The sequence below is a fragment of the Pseudonaja textilis genome, chromosome 8 (genome assembly GCF_049901715.1).
Source record: "Pseudonaja textilis isolate UNSWEBS1 chromosome 8, rPseTex1.2, whole genome shotgun sequence".
NCBI classification, from domain to species: Eukaryota; Metazoa; Chordata; class Lepidosauria; order Squamata; family Elapidae; genus Pseudonaja; species Pseudonaja textilis.
In genome coordinates this window covers 17,156,674-17,178,919 of record NC_141997.1, presented here as the reverse complement: position 1 = coordinate 17,178,919, position 22,246 = coordinate 17,156,674, and the positions used below count along the sequence as shown (strand labels likewise).

The window sequence follows — 22,246 nt, the reverse complement described above, 5'->3', positions numbered from 1 at the left end:
GTCTCACAATGGTTGAAACTTTTGTGCAAAGATATGATGACATCTGGAACAGAAGCAACAATTCTGAGAGAAGCTGATAGTTTGACTGCAAAAGAGGGCATAGCTTAAATCTTTTCCCCCAGGAAGAATTCACTGGATGCCTGACCTAATCTAGCCTTTTCCAACTGGTCTCCTGAGTGCCAGAACATGTTATTAAATTATTGTGGAAAGTGCATTTTGTAGAATATATTTAAATCAGTAGATTTTATACATAAAGATAATTGGACAGTTTTGCAGTGACAAAACCACCACCAACAAAAATCCACAGAATAGTTTAACGTTCTTTTTCTTTTGGAAAAAAAAAAGGTGGGGGGGGGGGTTGAAAACTTAAAACTCACATATTAAAACACTTCAGTTATGCTCTGTTTGCTTATAATTTTTCCCTCCCATCCATCTTGGGGAGAGGGAACTTTCTAGTCTTTGAGAAATTCAAAACTTTGTTCAGCCTTCAGCCCATATCCAAAACTCACAAGGAAAACAGAAAATGGGAGCCTATCATTGTATTTTGAAGGGCCATCATGTATTACTTATCCTACCTCTATTGATATCATTCCTTCTTTCTGATTAACCTTGCACAATCCATATATTCACGGGCATATAGTGGAAAATCTAGACTCTCTGGAATCTACCAAACTATGCACGCTCTTTGCATTTCAAAGTCAACTTCTGAGCATCAGGGGATCAGGAAAAACTCTTGGAAAAAAACAGTATTTACAAGACCAGTATTTACTACACACTCCTGAATAAAAGTGTTGATGAATTGTGTAATTTGCAGATTTAATATTTTGCTACTGACAACAATCAGCAGAAGTCAATGCTTTAATTATATTTACAACTTTAAGAAAGAAAATTTAATCTTCTGTCCAGCTATGTCCTTGTTGAGATTCCCGCATTGGTAAAGAGCAAGATGAAAGAAATTAAAGAACTGAATACTGAAGCCAGTTAATAGTTCTCAGTATGTTCTATTTGGTCACAAATATTATTATCTGATCTTAAATATCAACACTTTTGAAGCCTATGATTTCTGCTATAAGAAAACAATGTTCACTCACTTATAACATTCCTTTCAAATGTCCTTTATGTCATTTTACAGTACAAATAACATCTTGTAATGCATTATTTATTGTCAAATATGTAATTATTCAATAAAATATGAAAAAAAGAAAAACCCTGCTCAGATCAGGTTATATATTTTTACAATTCGTGGACATACTAAGTGTCAGAAGGCTAAAAAAAAAAAAGAGGGGAAAAACGAAAGCAGTTTTCTAAAAATGATTCTGACCCAGGCATATATATTTATTCATTTTTTTTATACCAAGCTGAACATTTTCCAGAATTTTCAGAGTTCAAATCATGAAGTAGTAAGGCACATGGATCTCATTTCCAGTCAAAGCAGGAATTTTACTCCCCTCCAAAACCCCAAACGCATACTCAAGCCAAATGCATAATAGAAAGCAAACCTGTACTTGCTGGAAAGCTTTGAGCCTCTTCTTGAATCTGGAAGGCAGAACAAAATCACATCCTCGAGCTAATAATGCCAATTCTTTTCGCAGATCAGGGTCTTGTCGTAAAGAAATCTCCTTTATCCTCATGCTTTCAGATTTCATATAATGCTTATGTGTGTACCAGTCCGGGCTCTTGAGTCCCAGTAAACAGCCGAGTCCTATTATCACACAGTGCCACTTAAAGTAGCAGCTGCGTTTTACTTCTGTGTTATTCTGAGAGCCAGTTCAGCGTAGCCTGCTCCATACATTAAAAGGGAACTTGCCAGGACTGCAAACACAGACAGGAAAGCAACTTAGTAGCCTATCCTTACTTCACACATACCAATGTTTTAATGGTATGGTGAGCTTCTCATAAAAGTGATATTCTTAACCATCAATAAAATAAACATCTGGTTTAGAAAAAACAATGAAAAACAGTCTCACAGTAATCCATTTAGGATTAGGTTTGGAGGCCCTTTGAAATTTGGAAAGGTCTTTTACATATTCTCACTGGATATCCTAAAAAACTGAAATACAGGAGAAATTTTTATTTATTTGTATCCGCCTTTGTTATTTTTATAAATAACTAAAAGCTGCAAACATATCTAGTACGCATTCCTCCTCCTATTTTCCCCACAACAGTATAATAATTTTGCTTATGAAAGTAAGCTACACATATAAAGCAAAAAAAAAAAAATCTAAATTCATTTTCAAGGATGGTTGATATTGACCAACTTTTGATTATCATCATTTGTAAAAAAGCAGCATATTTTTGGTCTACCTACTTGTCCTTTCACAAACCCTATAGAATACAACTATAAACAGAGGCTTAATAAAATGTTGTTTTTCTTACATACTTAAATTAAAAGGAAATATCCCTGAAAAGCTTACATTTAATATTGGAATATTGCACTGACTAGATTTTATCAATGCCTAAGCTCTCCCTCATCCAGTGTAGATCTACTTTATTTTATAAAAGCAATAAAACTGAAATATTGTATGAATAAGGATCAGCCATGTCAATTGAACCAAATAATCTACATCATCCTCCCTATAAGACCAGTATAAAATTAAATATTAATATCTCATGACTAATATCAACCTATTAAAAACATCTAATTTTATAAGTTTGAGCTTCTTTAGTTTTTGGTGTCTGCAAGTATTTTCTCAAAGGAAAACTATTTCTATAAAACATACTCCTTTTTGAGACTTGTCAGTTAATAGAATTTGTTAATAGAATAAGTGTGGTTAGAAATAACTAACTGGAAAGTTAAGGCAGTTGACCATCCATTCTTAATTAACCATAAGATTCAAATCTATCAATGAAAATTTGGTGTATGTAAATTCTTATTTTTTTATAGCTTAATTTCCATTTGGGTTTTTGATTACCATGTGAATCAGAATCCAAAGGGAAAACCAGAATAACACTGACGAGAAGCACACATTCCTCTTTCTACAAATGTGTAACCACAGACAGACTCTTTCCAATCAACTTTAAAATCAGACTGAAGAACTGATTTCATCAGACCCATATAACACTATGAATTTACTGTACTTTGTTTTAGTGACTTGCTCCATTTGTTATTTATGTGAATTTTGTATATTAGCTGAATAAAAGTATATTATTTGGTAATCTATGCATACAGTTTTATCTGTGATACAAGGAGTATTGTCTCTTTGCCTGCTCAAAAAAGGAGAGAGAGATAACTACTACTACGTGAAGCAGTTTGCATCTATAGAGAGCAACTTTAAATCAGTGAACAGGGCTAGCCCAATCCCGTTGGTTCATCCTTTCCCTTGTCAGCAAAGAGCATAACACTCAATAAATAGCTTAAGCAATCAACAGCTAACTGAGATGCTATTTTCTCATATTCATTTTTAGTATCTGTCACTTTTTAACTTCTCCCTTCTGCAACTGTTGCAAAGTCCGGGGCAGCTGAGGGAGATCAGAAGGATCACTATCAGGTGGAATGCAGGGGACATCACCCAGCCAAGGAGATGCACTTGGTGTGACTACAATTTGGTCCAAATTGCCAACAGAGCTCTCTGTCCAAGAGCATAGCTGGGACAGATACTTTTGAAATTCTGGCAGCCGGGAGTTGCCTAATTGATGGAGCCTTGCCAGGAAGAACAGTTTACCTCCCAAGCAAATTAGTAAGGGTATACGGAAAGAGAAGTGAAAGTTATGTGACCTATGAATAAAACATCCAGGAAAGTGAATCTGGTTGTATTCCTGCTAGGTTAGTAAAAAGCAAGAAAGGACTTGACAAAAAGAAACATCTGATACGCAAAATAAACATTACGCTTTAAGTTTTTAACACAATGTTTTAAGAGGTATAGTTTATTTCGACCTGTGGAACAGAAAATGTACCCAATGGAGCTTCAGTCTTTTAAAATATCTATGCTCATTAACTGGACTTTATAGACAAGGCAGAAAGCTATTGCTGCACGGCAGATTGTATTTTACCTCTATCCATTTAACAGGCCTTTTGCAGAAAGAATGTAGCAGCTTTTCTCCGCTAGGGTTTAACATCTTAAATCACTTTCAGACATTTATTCAGATGTGTCAAGGGACCACACTGAGCCCCCACCATCATCAGATAAAGCAACATGTGGGAATTGGGAAGATTGATCTTCTCCCACCATTTTTGATTATTTGTTGAGCAGCCAGCAAAGACCATGAAATGATCTCTTGTGCTGGAGCATTCTGTGAACTCACTAAAAGAAAGTTACATCTTCCTCACCACACAGCCTTGATTCCTGCCACATGAGGAGCTAAACAATCCTAACAGTAGGATTCCTTGTCACCATGGTGGACCAAGGAAGAATAGCATCTCAATTAAAAAAAAACAACAATAATTTATATAGCCAATACTTGACACCTCATTTGACTTTCAGAAGAAACCACTGATGATAACTTTATGAATGCTGTTTGCAAATAAACCTGGAATCTATCTTATGCAATCAGTTATGTTTAACTACCTTATTAAAACAGAATGTCCTGGAGAAGACAAGGTATATCCTGCTCACACCATTCTCACAACATATTGATGATCTTAGCTAATGAAAAAGATCATTAGTCTGATTATATTTTTTCCTAATAAAGTCATATTGACCTCTACAAATCATTGCAAATTTTCAAAGCACTTCTGGCTCATTTTACTATCTGCTCCAGAAATGTCCCATGATATCCTCTGGACCGCCTGTGAAGAGGACTGGGAGTTCTCTGTCCAGTGGTTCTGTTCCTTTCATGGACAGTTTTACTCAATCATTGATGAGGTGGCAGGAGAGATCAGCCTGTTGCCTACCCTCTTGCGGGGTATTAGAAAATGCCATTCTCTCTCCATACCTACTTAATATTTCTATGAAACTACTGGCAGAGTTCATCCTGAGGTTTGGGGTTTAGGATCATCAATATACTGATGATGCCCACTTGTTACATTGCTACTTCAGGACACACTACCGATGTTGTTGAAGTCCTATCCTAATGCACGGAGGATATCAGGGTCTAGATGGAAAAGCAGAATTAAACTTAATCTTAGTAAGACACTAATCGTATTTATTCCTCAGAATTGTCAACTATAGGGGTGTCTCTTGAAAGGGTGGCACTATACAGAAAGGGGAAGGTCCATAATTGGGATTCTTCTCCATTCACATTTCCTACTAGAAAAGCATCTGTAGTTGAAGGCTACAGCCCAGAGTGGTGTGTGCTCCAGCTCTGATCAGTTCATCAAAGCTGTGACATTTTACCTGGAGAGAAAGGGATGAGGCTACAATGATTCATGCCCCTGTTATGACTGGCTTAGACATGTTCTACATATGGCTGACTTTGAAGATCACTTGGAAGTTGCAATGATTTTTGTTCTAATCAGCTTTTGCTAGCTAGTGGACCACATTATACAAATAATGTGGATGGAGTACTGGTTATCAATAAGGTTCTGGATGTAATTTAAAGTGCTAGTATACAGGTGAAACGTGAAAAATTAGAATATCGTGCAAAAGTCCATTTATTTCAGTAATGCAACTTAAAAGGTGAAACTAATATATGAGATAGACTCATTACATGCAAAGCAAGATAGTTCAAGCTGTGATTTGTCGTAATTGAGATGATTATGGTTTACAGCTCATGAAAACCCCAAATCCACAATCTCAGAAAATTAGAATATTGTGAAAAGGTTCAATATTCTAGGCTCAAAGTGTCATAACACCTGCAAAGGGTTCCTAAGCCTTTAAATGGTCTCTCAGTCTGGTTCAGCAGGAATCACAATCATGGGAAAGACTGCTGACCTAACAATTGTGCAGAAAACCCAAAGAGAATCTATGGGGCATTGCCAAGAGAAGGATAAGAGACATGAGACCGAACAATACAGAAGAGCTGAAGGCCACTATTGAAGCATCCTGGTCTTCCGTAACACCTCAGCAGTGCCACAGGCTGATAGCTTCCATGCCACGCCGCATTGAGGCAGTAATTGCTGCAAAAGGGGCCCAAACCAAGTACTGAGTACATATGCATGCTTATACTTTTCAGAGATCCGATACTGTTCTATGTATAATCCTTGTTTTATTGATTGCATGTAATATTCTAATTTTCTGAGATTGTGGATTTGGGGTTTTCATGAGCTGTAAGCAATAATCATCTCAATTATGACAAATCACAGCTTGAACTATCTTGTTTTGCATGTAATGGGCCTATCTCATATATTAGGTTCACCTTTTAAGTTGCATTACTGAAATAAACGGACTTTTGCATGATATTCTAATTTTTCGAGTTTCACCTGTAGGTACCAATAATTATTGACTTACAACTATTAATTTGAAGTTACATCACTGAAAAAAGTGACTTACAATGGTCCTGATATTTGTAACCATTGAAGTATCCCTGTGGTCACATGATCAAAATTTGGGTGCCTGGCAAATGGAATGTGTTTATGATGCCTCGGGCATCCTAGGTTCAAGTGATACCCACCTGCAACCTTCCTAGTTGGCTTCTGACAAGTAAAGTGGATTTGCTTAACAACTGCATGATTCACTTGACAACTGTGGCAAAACAGGTCATAAAATTAGGTGTGACTCACTTAACAACTGCCTCTGATTAATGACAGGAATTCTGGTCTCGGACCTATAAAGCGTTACTTGGCTTGGTGCCTAGCTATCTGCAGTTATTTTGAAGTTTAATTTACCTAGGAGAAACTGTTAGTGGTTCCCCATTGTAGGGAAGTGTGGAGGGATAAGGCCTGCTGGTGTTCCTTTTCAGTGGCTCCTCTGATCCTTTGGAATGTCTTCCTAAAGCACATCTGATTTCTTTCACTACAGACTGTCTTCTTCAGTAATAAAAACAGGTTTTTTCCAAAGGGCAATTGAGTCATGAGTCTATCCAATGTACATTACCTATATTAGTATAATAGGTACTTCTTATGACTTTCTTTTTGAATCAGTACATATTTATATTAATTCATTCCATGATATGAGAGAGAGAGAGAGAGAGAGAGAGAGAGAGAGAGGACTATAGGTTATAGAAGGTTAGCATAATGACATGTTTTTGGAAAATTGTATCTTATCAATAAAACTTTTACATCACTTTTATACCAACTCTTTAAAACTGCATTTAGATATTATAATTTATTTTAAAAAAAATATTAGCTTATGGCACCATCTTAATATAAGCCACACATTTTAGGTTTGTAGCCCTATTTGCATCTATCTAGAAGTGAATTCTATTTGAATCATCGCAGCTTGTTTCTAATTCAATATGTGTACATTTTCAGTGTAAAACGGAGTGTCTCATGTTAATAATTCCCCTTTAATTATAGCTTTGGAATAATGCCCTATGTACTCTCTTCTGTAATTTCTACGAAGTCCTGCAATATAGGAAATAAAAGCCTGAAATGCAAAACCAGATTCTTCAACATCTGCTCTAAATTGAGCTCATCAGAAATTCAGAACATTTGTAAGGATGAATGCCCAGCACAACCTACTAAGATAGGCCAACTGCCTTCTCTCAGTGGAATCTGTACTCAAAACCTAAATAAATGACTTTGAGAATCACTTTCAAAAACAATAGTTGCAACACAGTGTATATTCAAAAACACAAGAATATAAAACAAAAGTGTACAACATTTGAGAAGGCATGGATTGCAAGTGAGACTTCTGACTTTTAAAGGGCTCTATAATATAGTGACATTAATGAAAGGTAAGAGGCTGACATTTTGCAGCCCCCTTTTAAAAAGTATTTTAAGGTTGGAAATAGAAGTGAGACACCTCTGAAAAGTAAACTGTTCCCATTCTTACTAATAAAAGTTCTGAAAAAAAAAAAGCCTGAAATTGGCTTCATATCTACTTTCTGAATGCCAAAAAGGCCAAAATGTTCAAATCTAAAGTAATAAACTACTGTATATACCTTCCAGTTCTGTGTTTATATAAGTTTAAACTGCTGGGAAATTTGCCTTCAATAATTCTGAAAACTATTTTCCAGATTCTTTGATGCTTCTTTAATGAGATGCTATCTGGGATTGCTACTTTTGAAATACTTGTGGGAATTGCCAACTTACTAATTCTCAGTTTTGGGTCCCTGGCTGGTTTGATTTTCATGAAGAGTTTTTGTTATGCTGGAAAGGGAAGATTTATCTATGACACTGTGGATGCTTGATTTTTCCAAAAGATTAAAGCAGAGGTGGAAATGTTCAAAAAACCTTATGGATATTTTCTCCTCTCAAAATAGACAGATAGGCAGGATTCTAGCTAAGATGATCTAGGGTGACCAGCTCTCCTAGAGTTGAAGAGAGATCTTAGAGATAATTATTATACAATAGGAGATCTGAAATCTGCCAACAAATTAAAATTGCAATATTAAATCGATAATTTGGAAATCGGATAATCGGCAAACAAAATAGGACATGCTTTTTCAGTATCTATCTGATTCCTGGAGGACGGACACACACACACACACCCCTGAGAACAATCAGGCTACTGCTATTGCTAACTTTTCATTGTACAACTGACATCTCATCTCATTTGAACTTAAAGTATGTAACATGGAAACAGTGTCCAGCTATGTTAAATATAAGTATTGCATCCCATTAGAAAAGTCACGTCTAAATTTTTGAGGACTATTTTACTTGTTTAACAATGCATCTATATGTCTGCAACCACAGCAGAGGAGAAATGAGACAGTCATTTATTAATTTTCTGCCTTTTGTTTATCTGACACTCAAAAGATCTAATCAATTAGCTATCAATAGTTTAAATATTTAATATTTAAATATATTAAAATATTTAATAGTTTAAATATTAATATTTACTTTGCCAAGCCTGATACTTGTAAACATTCAAGAAAATTTTTGATCTGTCTGGAAAAGGGTAATAGAGAGAAAAATCAGGTCTTATCCTTTTGCCTGGGAACTCATGATTGCTGTGGAGTTTCAAAAAGCCAAGGCCACAATCAACCAATGTGTTAGGGACACTGATAGAATAGGCGTTGGTCCTTACCTGATACGCCCTTTCTCGTCGAGTTGTGTAGAGCATCCAGAGTGGGAGGTGCTCCAGTCTTCGCTCTCACAGGCTGAGCTATAATTGAGGAACACTCCTCCTCCTCCACGTGACTCCTCCGTAGCGTTCCCCAGTTTTACGAAGATGAGAAGACAGAATTGCATCCCCTCATCTTAGCGTTTGAACAACTCTCAACTATAAACTGCTTGAATCATTGGCCGAAACAGGATTCCCCACCAGACGGACAAAATTAGGGTGGGGCTAGATGCTCTACGCAGCTCGACGAGAAAGGGCGTATCAGGTAAGGACTAACGCCCATTCTCCATAGAGCTGCTGCGAGCATCCAGAGTGGGACATACCAAAGCATGGCCTGTCCTATGGGAGGGACTCCATCTGGGCCAGAATCTCCTCTGGGTCTCTAATCACTTGTTGAAGGACTCACCTGCCAAAGGATGCTTCTGCTGAAGCAAAGACATCAATTTTATAATGGCGAATAAAGGGAGACGGAGACGCCCATGTGGCTGCTCAGCAGATATCAATTAACGGAGCCTGGGTAGCCCAGGCTGCTGAGGTAGCCGCATTCCTTGTAGAATGTGTGGTAATTCCACTAGGAACAGGAAGCGCCTGTGTTAAATAGGCCTTGGAGATTGTAGCTCTGATCCAACGGCCTACAGTAGACGGGGATACTCTGAAACCCAGCATCTTTGGTTGAAATGACAGGAACAATGACTCTGACTTCCTGAAAGGAAGAATACGATGAATATATATACGAAGCTCCCGTCAGAAATCAAGAGTGTGCCACTGCTGTTCCCTTTCTCGAGAAGGTCTGGGGCAAAAATTAGGCAGGATAAGTTCCTGTGATCTGTGGAAAGCGGAGTTGACCTTGGGTAAGAAGGAAGGATCTGGTCGCAAGACCACCCAGTCAGCGTGGAAAATGCAGAGATCCTTTCTAACGGATAGAGCTGCTATTTCAGATATCCGTCTTGCCGATGTGACAGCTACAAGGAACACCACTTTAAACGTAAGGAATTGCAGAGACGCCTCCCTCAGGGGCTCAAAGGGAGGTTTGGTCAGTGCCGTGAGCACCTTTTTAAGATCCCAAGTCAGGTATCTGTGGATCACAGGAGGGTGCAGATTGGTGGTACCTAAGAAATGCTCAGATACGCGGGTGGTGCGAGAGCGAGCCAGAAGAATTGCCAGAGACAACAGTTGATAATGTTGCCACCTGCCTTCTCAAGGTATTGGGGGAGAGGCCCCTGTCCAGCCCATCCTGCAGGAAGGCCAAAATTTGTGCAATTGATGGGGAAAGTGGATTGATGAGCGACTTGTGGCACCATTTACAAAAGCTGTTCCAGGTGGCATTGTATATGCGGGTGGTCGAAGGCCGTCTTGCTGCCAGAATGGTACTGATGACCTGATTGGACAAGCCTTCCTTTTTAAGACGGTCCCGCTTAACCTCCAGACGGTTAGCTGAAGCCACTGTGGATCTGGATGCTGAAGAGGTCCCTGGGATAGGGAGATCCTGTCTGGCGGAATCCTCCAAGGAGGGGCCACTGACAGGCTGCAAAGGTCCGCAAACCACGGTCTCCTGGGCCAGTACGGGGTAACCAGGAGAACTTCCGCCCTCTCGAGGATCAATTTCTGGATCACTTTGGGGATTAGCGGAAGGGGGGAAGTGTATAAGAGCCCTGTGGGCCATGGGTAGCGTAGGGCATCGTGATTCTCCGCTTCCTGGGTGGGGTAGCATGAGAAGAATCTGGGAGTCTGGGCGTTGAGCGGAGATGCGAACAGATCCAGCAGTGGACAACTGAATATCGCTGAGGCCTCCTTGAACAGGGAGGGGTGCAGGCGCCATTCCGACTGGTCTAGGGTGGCGCTGCTCAACCAGTCTGCCTGAACGTTTGAGATCCCCGAGATATGGTCTGCCCTGATGGATAAGAGGTTGGACTCTGCCCAGCGACAGAGCTGCTCGGCCTCTTTCATGGGTCGGATGGAGTGTGTGCCCCCTTGACGGTTGATGTGAGCCTTGGTCGTAATATTGTCCATCAGGACCAGCACGTGACACCCACGCACCTGAGGGTGAAAGGTGCGTAGAGCTAGGTGGACTGCATGGAGCTCCAGCCAGTTGATACTGCAATGTTGCTCAAGTGCTGACCAAGTGCCCTGGGCTGAAAGCAAATGGACGTGAGCCCCCCATCCGGATAGGCTGGCGTCTGTCGTGAGAACGACTCTTTGGGGCTCCTTGAAGAGATGTCCCTTGTTGGTAGCAGGCCTGGTCCACCAGAGGAGCGAAGCGAGGACCTTTGGAGGAACCTTCACCATGGCTTTTGAGTTGCTTCTTCCGGAGCGTTGATAGGGTAGCAGGAACCACTGCACAGATCTGGTATGTAGACGGGCCCAGGGAACAATGCATATGCATGAAACCAATTTGCCAAGCAATTTTGATAGACTCAGTAAGGATGTTTTTCTTGCGTGTCTAACCTCCCTGATGGACTTCCAGATGCTGAGAAGCCTCTCAGGGGAAAGAAAAACCTTACCTTTAACTGAGTCAATAACTGCCCCTAAGTGAGCTATCCGGGTGGAGGGGGAAAGTTGGCTCTTCTCCCAATTTACGAGAAGACCATGGGACTGAAGAACCGAGAGAGTGGTTCTAGTATCCCTCTCAGATTGGTCTTTGGTAGGGGAGAGGATGAGGATGTCATCCAGGTAGCAGTGAATGCGGATGGGGAAATTCCTGAGGTGAGCCACAAGGGCTGCCAGAACCTTGGTAAAGGTCCTTGGGGCAGAGGCTAGACCAAAGGGGAGTGCCACGTACTGGTCAATTGTAGCAAAATCGCAGAAATTGAAAAAACGAGGGATGAATAGGGATGTGAAGGTAAGCTTCTGAAAGGTCAATGGAGGTGAGCCAGTCTCCCTCCCTGGTGCCCTGAAGAATAGACTGAAGAGTATGCATCTTGAACTTATGACGGACAATGTAACGGTTAAGACTCTTTAAATCTAGAATGGGTCTCCAGCCTCCGGAGTGCTTATGAACTAAGAAAAGATGGGAGTAAAACCCCTTTCCTCGCTGCAAGGATGGCACAGGCTGTATGATCTTGGAAAGGTGTTTAATAGCGGCTTCTACGAGAGCACGCTTGGTGCGGTCTCTGGAAAGGGGGGAAACCATAAAACGCTCCGGAGGAGGAGACTGAAACTCAAGGGAGAGGCCGAATTTGACAGTGTTCCTGACCCAATTATCAGAAGTGGATGATTCCCACTGGCCGGCAAAAAATTTGAGGCGGCCGCCAATGGGATGGATAGTGGTGGAACTATCTGGGGCGCCGGGACGATTTACTTCCTGCATCCCGGAAGGGTCTCCTGTAACTGGCCCCTCTCCTATTCCTGTCACCTGGGTCGCCCTGGTCCTGGTAAGCCGGTCGAAAGGATGGGGATCTCTGGAACCTGGGAGAGAAGGTTGATTGATATGGGGTGCAAAAGGAGCCCCTTCGAAAGGGCTGGGACACTCTGGACTCCTGCCTGCGAAAAAGAGATGGGAGGAATTTCTTTTTATTTCTGCTTTCCATTAACAGTGGTTCCAGGGCCGGGCCAAATAATTTGCCTCCCGAGATGGGAGCAGAAGCCAATTTAGCTTTATTCTTGATGTCTGCTTGCCAGTGTTTAAGCCAGAGCAGACGTCGGGCTGTAACGTGTGAGGAGATGGCCCGGGAGGAAAACTTCACAGATTGAAAGGTGGCATCGGCCGCAAATTCTGCCGCAGCTGTAAACTTGGCAATGTCCTGGTGAGCCCTGGTGTTAGATGGGGGGACATGCTGCTTCAACTGGCGGAGCTATCTGATGGAAGATCGAGTGAAAAAGGATGCGGCTGTGGCTGATCGAATGGCCCAGGCATCGGATAGATGAGCCCGGCGTAGCGCCATCTTGGCCCGTTTGTCCTCTGGTTTTAAAGCTTCCAGGGCATCAGTTGGATTGGAGGATGATGCTAATCTAACTATGGGGTCATCCACTTCAGGCATGTCTAACAGGGAAGAGAAATCCGTATCGAGATTAAAAGATCTCTTGTCCTGACTGGAGGGGGCGGGGGCCCCCCGATGAGGACAACTGTTTTGTTATTAAGTCGGTGAAAATGGGTGGAGTGGGAATAACCTCGGCCTCTACGACCGGCTGCTTGAAGATAGAGTCCTCTGGGTCTCCGGGAGTTGCTGAGGAAGAGCCAGAGGAAGACTGAGACATTAGGCCTGAAATGTTCTTTGCCTTGAATAGCAAGGGCTTGAACAGATGGGGTTTGAATAGGCCTACGAAGGTGGGTTGATCCGGAGAAATCCCCTCGTCCTCAGACATCTCTCCTTCCATCAGCTCCACCTTTGACAAGGGTTCAGAGTAGTGTAAGGACCCCCTATCCGATTCTTCCTCTTCCCCGAAGTGTTGAAGACCCCATATCCTCTTCCTCCTCCTCTTCTGGAAAGGGGATCTCCCCTTGAGAAAGTACCTGACCATGGCGATGCTCCGGTCTGGGGAGGGATCTGCCAGAAGCGGATCCGACCTCGTGTGCCATCATTTGAGAACCTGGTCTGGACAACTGCTGGATACCTTCCGCAATTACCTGGCGGATGGCCAGTTGCATCCACTCCTTGATACTGTCTGGGATAATGCTTGTGGATGGTTCCTCTGGGCACAGTCCAGCGGTGGCAGGTGTGAATGTAGCCTCAGGTGCCCGAGCGGCTTGGGGGCTGCGAGTGGGCGAACTGCGTCTAGAAAGAGAAATCTGTTCTGGCAGAAGGTGAGGTTGAGCGGAGCTAGAAGGGGTGGGTATATTAGGGACTGAGGTTACAGATTGAGAGTCCTTTGAACGCCTGTCAAATTCCTTCTCAAAGGCTTTGTGGCGCCTTAGGGCGTCCCTGTGAGAAGCCTTGGGGGACTCCTTGGCCTGCCTACGCAGATGGTGTATCTTAGACTTGGCCTTCAAAGAAGGTCCTCTGGGATTGTCCTCTGCCATAACAAGGAAGGTGAGAAATACAGAAAGTAGACTCAAAGAGGCAGCTGGCACACCTAGGAGTTCGACCTACAACAAGGCCAGATATCCTATAGTTGAACTGCATCCCCCTTTTGGAAAAATTTTTATCGTAAAAATATATTAACTGTTTTCTGGGTCTATTGCGAATATTAATTATATTTTTTTTATTTAATTTTAATTTTTTTTATTTTTTATTTTTTTTGGAGGTGGGATCAATTGGAGCTTACCAGATCCGTATGATTATAGACAATAGTTAGAATGAAGACCAGAAACACAGGTACTTAAAAAGGATAAGAATACAAAAAAAGGCCAAAGAGTCGAATGAACGCTGAGGCCACAAAAAAACTGAGAAAGAATGGCAGGCAAAAAAACCAAGCAGGGCCTCCTGAGGCAACCTCCCAACAAAATGGGAGGAATTAACAAGGCCTCAAACCTCGCCTCTGTATACTGCTGCGGGAATAGCCAACAATAAAAAGGATAAATAGAGTAGCAGGGCTAGGAGTCACGGTACTCAGTTATAAAGGCACTAGCAGGCCTTCCGGTCCGGCTCTGTGCCTCCAAAGTCACCGCAGCTGAGATAAAGACCAAAACAAAATGGCGGCTGTCCACAAGGCACACCCAAAATGGCATCCAGCCACAAGACACACCCAAAATGGCGTCCGTCTACGAAGCACACCCAAAATGGCGTCCGTCCACAAGGCACACCCAAAATGGCATCTGGCCACGAGGCACACCCAAAATGGTAGCCGGGGCCGACGCGAACTAACAGAGGCGGAAGAAAAAACGCCACCTCGATTGAAAAAGCAGATAATCTGCCAAAGCAGGAGGGGCGGAAGGGAGCGAGCTCACCTTCTAATGAGCGTTCTTGGGGGGAAGGAACAACTTATAGAGCGCTATAAATAGTGCAAACAGCAAGCCGCTGCCTGAGAGCAGCCCGGCTAAAAACGGAAGGCAGGGAGGGGGTAGCTTAAAGGGCTGTTAGGCTCCCCTTTTCTCCCCCGAGGGGCGAAAAACATCCCACTAGATAGATATCAGGCACACCAACTGCGAGGGACCAAAGGAGAAATAAAGGAAATCAAACCTGAATTATTTCTAGAAAGATCCTGGATCGGCCAAGGAAGAGCTGTAAAATGCTGCCTGTCTCTTACGAGGCTGAGCTAAAACTGGGGAACGCTACGGAGGAGTCATGTGGAGGAGAAGGAGAGTTCCTCAATTATAGCTCAGCCTGTGAGAGCGAAGACTGGAGCACCTCCCACTCTGGATGCTCGCAGCAGCTCTATGGAGAATGGAATGTTTGGTTACTATAGCTTTGTCATCAATAGTAACAATTACACTTTAACAACTCTTCTTCCACCCTAATTAGACCTTTATTATGACTCTTTTTAACGTTTGCCATCAGCCCTGCTTGAGGATGTATTTTGACAGCTCTTATATTTTGAAGATGTCTATCTATATAGTTTGGTGGTAGATTTGGTGGCATGTGTATTGCTTTATGATATAACTTTTTGATTATGTTAAACTCACACCCTGATCTCCCCTATGGACTACTGCAATACGCTCTACATGGGACTACCCTTGAACACTATTCGGAAACTGAAGCTGATGCAGAATGCAGGAACATAGACAATATTGGGTAACCCTACAATTGCACATATAATATCTCTGGTATGTGAGCTGCACTAAATGCCAATTTGCCTCCAGATCTAATTCAAAGTGCTGCTTACTACCTTTAAAGCCCTTCATGACATGAAACCAAATTACCTGAAGAACCATCTTGTCCCAATTACACCGAATGTCCCACCTGGCTAGGCAGGGAGGATATATTAGGGACCATTAATTAAAGAGTTTTTATTGGGGGGGCTAGGAAGAAAGCCTTCTCCATCATTGTCTCCATCATCCCGGTTCTTTTGTCCTTCCAGAATAGAATCAAGATTTGGCTCTGCCAAGTGGCATGGGCTGTGTGTGTCTAAGAAAAGCATGCAAGCCAATATGTGGTTGAGGGCCTGAGGTGCTCCCTCTGCTTTTTAAAACTTTGAAAACTTTTTTTTATTTGTTTTTAGTTTTGTTGCTACCTATGTCTCTTTTATGTCTATACATTTGATACATTCAAAAAAATTGATCTAAGAAGTGTATAAAAACTTCTTTCAGTAGAGAACTGACAGACATTTGGAAGCTTCAAAAACTTTTTACTGCTTTTATTTTACAATTATTGTAATTCATTCTTTTGTCATGAGAGCAAACCCCTCACTAAGACTCAGTCATAAAAGCTATTGATATCACAGCCAACCCACCGTTCACGGCATGTACTAAATCAACCTGTGGGACATGCCAAGTCACAAATAAATGGAAGCAGCTTGTTGTCCCCTACTCATACAGTACAAGGCGTTTTAATGTTTATACAAGATATAATTAGCGAATAGTTTTTGCTGGGCTCCTGTGCGACATATTACTACAGTTACATTCTTCAGTAATCATCTTCATTAGTCTTTTTATTCTTCATGCTATGAAGAACAAAGTTAATGAGGAAAGATGTTCTACAATTATTACAATTATTACCTAAATGCATTTGATGCTTTTCTTTTCCTTGAAAACAATTCTTGGCATACATTATAATTTTGAAAGAAAAGCAACAAAAGAAATAGCCAACAAAAAGAAAGAAATAGCCAACAAAATCATAGAACTGGAAATAGCCAGAAAGAAAGAAATAGCCAACAAAATCATAGAACTGGAAGGACCATACGGAGTCATCAAGTTCAGCCTTCTCCATACTGCAGTATTCATTACATGTTTCCCAATAGATGACTATTCATCCTCTGAAAATCTCTGGTGAAAGAAACCTATTCCAATGGTTGGTAGCTATAACTGTCAAGAAGTTCTTCATTATGTCTAATCTGTACTTACATGCTTCTGTACAAGTCTACATGACAGAAAAAAAATCACAACATATATAAACAACCAGATGGTAAAATATCCTAAAATGTATTAAATTTGTTACCTGCATTCATCTAATAAATGGAGACTTTCTAGACTGCTCAGTCCACTAAGATTAGACAAAGATTTTACTTTTTCTTTTCAGAGCACATATTATGGTTGTATGAAGCAGGTGGATTAAATAAAAGAATGTAATTTAAATAACTTCTTTAAACAGAAGATAACGAAGCAATGTCTAAATTTCTCTACCATCAATGTTGCCTGATATGCTATTTATTGGAGAGAAGAAAGGAAGAAACATTAAGAACTGAAGCAAACTAATATGCATCAAAACTAATATTCTTAAATACAAAACTAAATGTTAGGGTATAACTACCCTATTATTGGAGGAAGAAAGGAAATGCTATCAGCTTCAAGCCATTCTGAATATTGCCACAACTGTTAAATGCCCTGATCTACTACAACTTAAAGAACTGAAGTTCAAGTGAAGAAAATCTTTGAGAATGTAACGCCCTCAAAAGGTAAATACATTGCAATAGTATTGATAAAGTGAAATACATTCATGTTTTTTCCCATGTGGATTACAAGGAAGATTTTTATTTGATAGACATAGAACTACTCGTATTACATTGGCACTGCACAAAATAACAGTACTGTACAAAATAACATTAAAAGAGATTAAAAATATAATTATGTTTATTACTTACCAACATAAACAGCTACATATTGATTAGTCTACCTCACAATAAATCTATTATGTAAACACATTCTGGATTGATAAAATTATGTGCCATAGTAGTAGTTTCATTCTGTAAAGTACTTTTCTAATAAACTTCTGGTTTAATGTTAATATCAAAATACAAGAAGTTCCATAGTAAGTCATGTTTAAGTAATATTTTGATGTTGTTTAAAATGAAGGATAGTCATTTGAAGTGAATAAAATTGCTTATGAGGACAGATCCCGTACTCAACTTACTGCATGTATCAGGAACTATGGAGAACATTTTAAATAAAATAACATTTTGGCAGCAACATACCAATGTATCAATAGCTTGTTACAGTACAAGAATTTTGATCTAATCTGGTAACTGATCACATAATTAATCCACTTACATTTCTGCTACTTGAAGATCTGCGCTTTCCTCGAATACCAGAATAGCTCCTAGGACTTGTTGGCGTAGTGAATGGAAGAGCAGTAGAAAGGTGAGGAGGGCTTGTTGGAGTCAAAGGAGACATCAAACTGCCTAACATGCTTTGTTTGGAGACATAGTTAATTTGCGAAATAATATTTTCATTGTCTCCAGCATCACCACTACCTATTTCAATCTTTTCTTCACTGGTTATACTTCTTAAATAGTCTTTGAGCATCACTTGAGTTGCTGTTTCACTCAACCAGCACAAAAAGAGCTCATCCACTTTCATTTTTAGTACAGGCTGTAAAACTTTCACAGTTGGCATCTTGTCCTCCTTTTATTTTTTGCTTGAAGGAAATAGATGAACTTCTCAAATCAGATTAAACAGATTTCCACCTGAAAGACAAAGTGCCTGTTAAAAAGATTTCCTTTAAGATTATTAAATCTGTCTGTCTGTCTTCCTCTACCCACTCACCCACCCAAAATATAAAGAGGCAAACAAAAAAGATATGATATTATTAAGAATTTTACATGTTTTAGATTGTGGTATTACAGACCATGAAGGTTAAAGATTTTCTTTCCATAATTTGTCAACTGAGGTATGTTAGTAGTATGCTTTTATAGAACATTTTTAGAATATGAGAAAGAAAAACAATTTTATGTTGGAATACTAGATCTCGGTTGCAAAATACCATATGACCAATAACCAATGTTTCTTGTACCTCTTATTGTCATTTTGCATTTGTATTTTTATAGTCTAGGTTTAGAAAACCATATGAAGAATCTACCTTTTTCCAGTATTCATTTCTTTAGGTTTATTTTAAAATGAAGTGGAGGTTGATACAGGATTTGATCTGGATATGTGCAACATAAATTAACAGCATAAATTAGAATTGAACAATTAATGAAGTCCCAGATGTATTAACCTACAAGGTTATTTAAGGCAGGGGTCTCCAACTCCTGAGTTGCGGACTGGGATCGGTCCGTGTTAAGAACTAGGGCACACAAAGAGAGCGAAGAAGCAAAGCTTCACCTGTGCAGGATCTAGGTTGTGTGTGAAATCATACACCCCCAGTCCGTGAAAAACAATTTTTTTTCCAAAACTGATCCCTGGTGTGGTTGGGAACTGCTGATTTAAGGCATACAACTCTTCGTTCAATTGCTTATCATACTCAACTTTACTAGCTTACCATAATAAAGTCAAAATAATGCTATCTATAATTAAATCTTATGAAACATGAACCAGAGACACTAGCATGGATTCAGTTAATCAGCTTGTTTCTGGTTTGAAAAATTTAGAAGAACTGCTTCAGACATTACAGACGTACAACAGTATCTTTCTGTTACTAATTCAAGTAGCTACATCCATGTTCAATCAAACCTGGAAAAAAACAAAACAAAACAGAACTGTTTTATGGAGACAGCTTATTAAAGGTAATTCTTTATGAAACATCTTTTGTCAAACTCATATGGAAATCTGAAACAAACTTATGGATGCCTTTATGAGTGGCTGAGCAGTGATGTTGTTCTAGCATGTGGCCTGAAGCTTTTGAATTATTTTTGAAGCATTCACAGTAAATATACTGGACTTCAGCCCCATTCAAATTTAATAATAGGAAACTTTATAGTACATATCCTTTTATTTGGGAGTAAGATCTATTGAATTCATTTCTTCCTGACCTGATATAAATGCACACATCAAACACTTCATGACTAAAATACTTCTACTTCACCTCTGAGAATTATAAAGTACATATTAGGTTATGTACAATGAAGAGTTTCTAACATTACCAATGAAATATACTGCATAGCCATTCTATCTTGTCCTTATTAAGGATAACTTTTTAACAGGTGGTCATAAGCAATGGAAGCAACAGCAGCGTGAAGTTTTTTTTTTTAAAGTCAATGCAAATAAATATAGGTAGTCCTTGACTTACGACCAGAATTGAGCTCCAAATTTTCTGTTGTTAAGTGAGACATTTGTTAAGTGAGTTTTGCCCCATTTTACCACCTCTTGCCATAGTTGTTAAGTGCATCACCACAATTAAGTTAGTAACACGCTTGTTAAGTGAAATCTGGCTTCCCCATTGCCTTTGCTTGTGCAGAAGGTCACAAAAAAGTGTTCACATAACCCCAGAACACTGCAACTGTCATAAATATGACTCATTTGCCAAGCATCTGAATTTTGGTCACATGGGGAGGCTGCCATGGTCGCAGGTGTGAAAAACAGTCATCAGTCACTTTTTTTTCCCCGCCCCCGTTGTAACTTCAGTCACTAAATGAAATGTTGAAAGGCGAGGACTACCTGTACTTCAATCTCTCTTATTCTGGGTAGCATTCAGAAGAAAATTTAGTGTTTTTGTACTACATTTGGGCAGTCGACTGCCAAAGCTCAGTTTTCTCAGTTACTTAGACCAGATATATTGGAATAGATCGTAATTACTGGGTGATTTTTATTTTATTTTAAAAAAGGCCTTTTACTATATCCTTTGCCTTATCCCTAAGTGCTCGAAAAAGGATCCCGGAGCTGGAGTGTTGCTAGCAGAAAATTTACTTCAATCTCCTGCAAATAATTCGTGCCACCCCTGGCTAACCCCCTTCCTCCTCCATCTTAAAAAAAAAAAAGGTCCATTTCATGACAAAAAAGGGGGATTTCATTTATTTATTTATTTCTTTTTTTAGACCTTAGCGGTTTCTTCAAGAGCGGAATAGAGCCGGTCTAAGAAGCAACGCCAACACAAGGCCTTCTATTTTCTCTTTCTGTGAAAAACTTTTCTCAGGTGGAAAGAAAACAAAACAAAACAAAACAAAAAACAACCGTTGGTGGGAGCGTGGCTGAAAGGCAGCTCTTCCGCAAAAGGTTAGCTGAACTCAGCCGCTGGAGCGACTCCAAAGCCCAGTTATTAGTTCCAGAAAGCAACAGTAAGTGTTTATAAATAGGATTACCCCATACATCCGGATTTTCCCGGACGCCTCCCTGTTTTAGCTGCAATCGCGTTCCGTCGGGCCTAAAAACAAAAACAAAAAGCCAAAAACACTCGCGTGAAACGTCCGCCACGGCGGCGGAGATGGGAGGGGCAGGTGAGGAAAAGGAGGCCGAAACACCAGCAAGCGGGCAGGAAGAAACGGGGCGGGGCTTCGCGGCGGCGGCGGCAGCAGCGTCTGAGCTTAGCGCGTCAACTCCTGCTGCCTCCTGATTGGCGGGTTGAAAGAAAGGTGGCGCGTGCAGAAGCGCGGTTTGAAAAGTTGCAGCAGTTAGGAGGGGGTTTGTGCGGGAAGCGGCTTGCCGCGTGCAACAACCGACGCTGCCAGAACCTTGTGATTCAATATGCGGTTTTAATTCTGCAAACGTTAGCCCTTGAGGGGCTTGTGGCCACAAAAGTATGATTTTACACAATATAGATGGTGCAGAAAACAGTGTCAAGGATTTTGTAATTTTTTTTTTCTCCCTGGGAAACAGTAATTTGGCAAGTTGAAAGCCTGGTTTTAATGCCTCTGACCTCTTCCATGTTAGTGAACACGCTGATCTCTGGAGAAGTGCTTAATGTTTAAATCCAAATTCAGTCATTGGAATAATAGAATAGAATAACACAGTTGGAAGGGACCTTGAAGGTCATAGAACAACAGAGTTGGAAGGGACCTTGGAGGTCATCTAGTCCAACCCCCTGCCTAGGCAGGAAACCCTACGCCACTTCAGACAAATGGTTTTCCAACATCTTTTTAAAAACTTCCAGGGTTGGAGCATTCACAACTTCTGGAGGCAAGTTGTTCCACTGATTAATTGTTCTAACTATCAGGAAATTTCTCCCTAGTTCTAGGTTGCTTCTCTCCTTGATTAGTTTCCAGTAAAATCAACTTCAATTGATTTATTCAGTTTCAAAATCAATTCTCAATCGCAGCCATTCATGTTAATCTCGAGAAATCCTGTTTGTGGGCAGAGGCTTTTCTTTTTTGCTCTAGCTCCTTAAAGGGACAAGTCCCATTTTCTGTTGGAAAAGTATTTGTGGTGCCACTTCCATGGCCAAAAGAAGCTTCCTAGCTTTACTAGTTGCATTGCATTTAGTTGTGCTTGAGGATCCCATATGGGCAGAGGCGTGATTTTGCTCATGAACATACAGTCAAGTTCAGAGATGTGATTTTGTGTATAAACATTGATTAAGACA

At 40.5% G+C, this 22,246-nt stretch overlaps 1 protein-coding gene across 2 annotated transcripts in view; it reads right to left on the bottom strand.

Moving 5' to 3' along the window:
- Window positions 1-21,228, bottom strand: part of PPP2R3B (protein phosphatase 2 regulatory subunit B''beta) — a 46,050-nt gene extending 24,822 nt beyond the window's left edge. Inside the window, exons 1-2 of one of the 2 annotated variants that reach the window (XM_026707454.2) lie at window positions 21,030-21,228; window positions 18,064-18,479 (exon numbers count right to left, since the gene is read on the bottom strand). In XM_026707454.2, coding sequence (XP_026563239.1) covers window positions 18,064-18,408 — 345 coding nt within the window. In that variant the 5' untranslated portion in view covers window positions 18,409-18,479; window positions 21,030-21,228. Of the gene's footprint in view, window positions 1-1,499; window positions 1,762-18,063; window positions 18,480-21,029 lie in introns of those variants that run through there. The other variant, XM_087938414.1, reaches the window with a different exon arrangement.
- Between the last annotated feature and the right edge of the window lie 1,018 nt (window positions 21,229-22,246).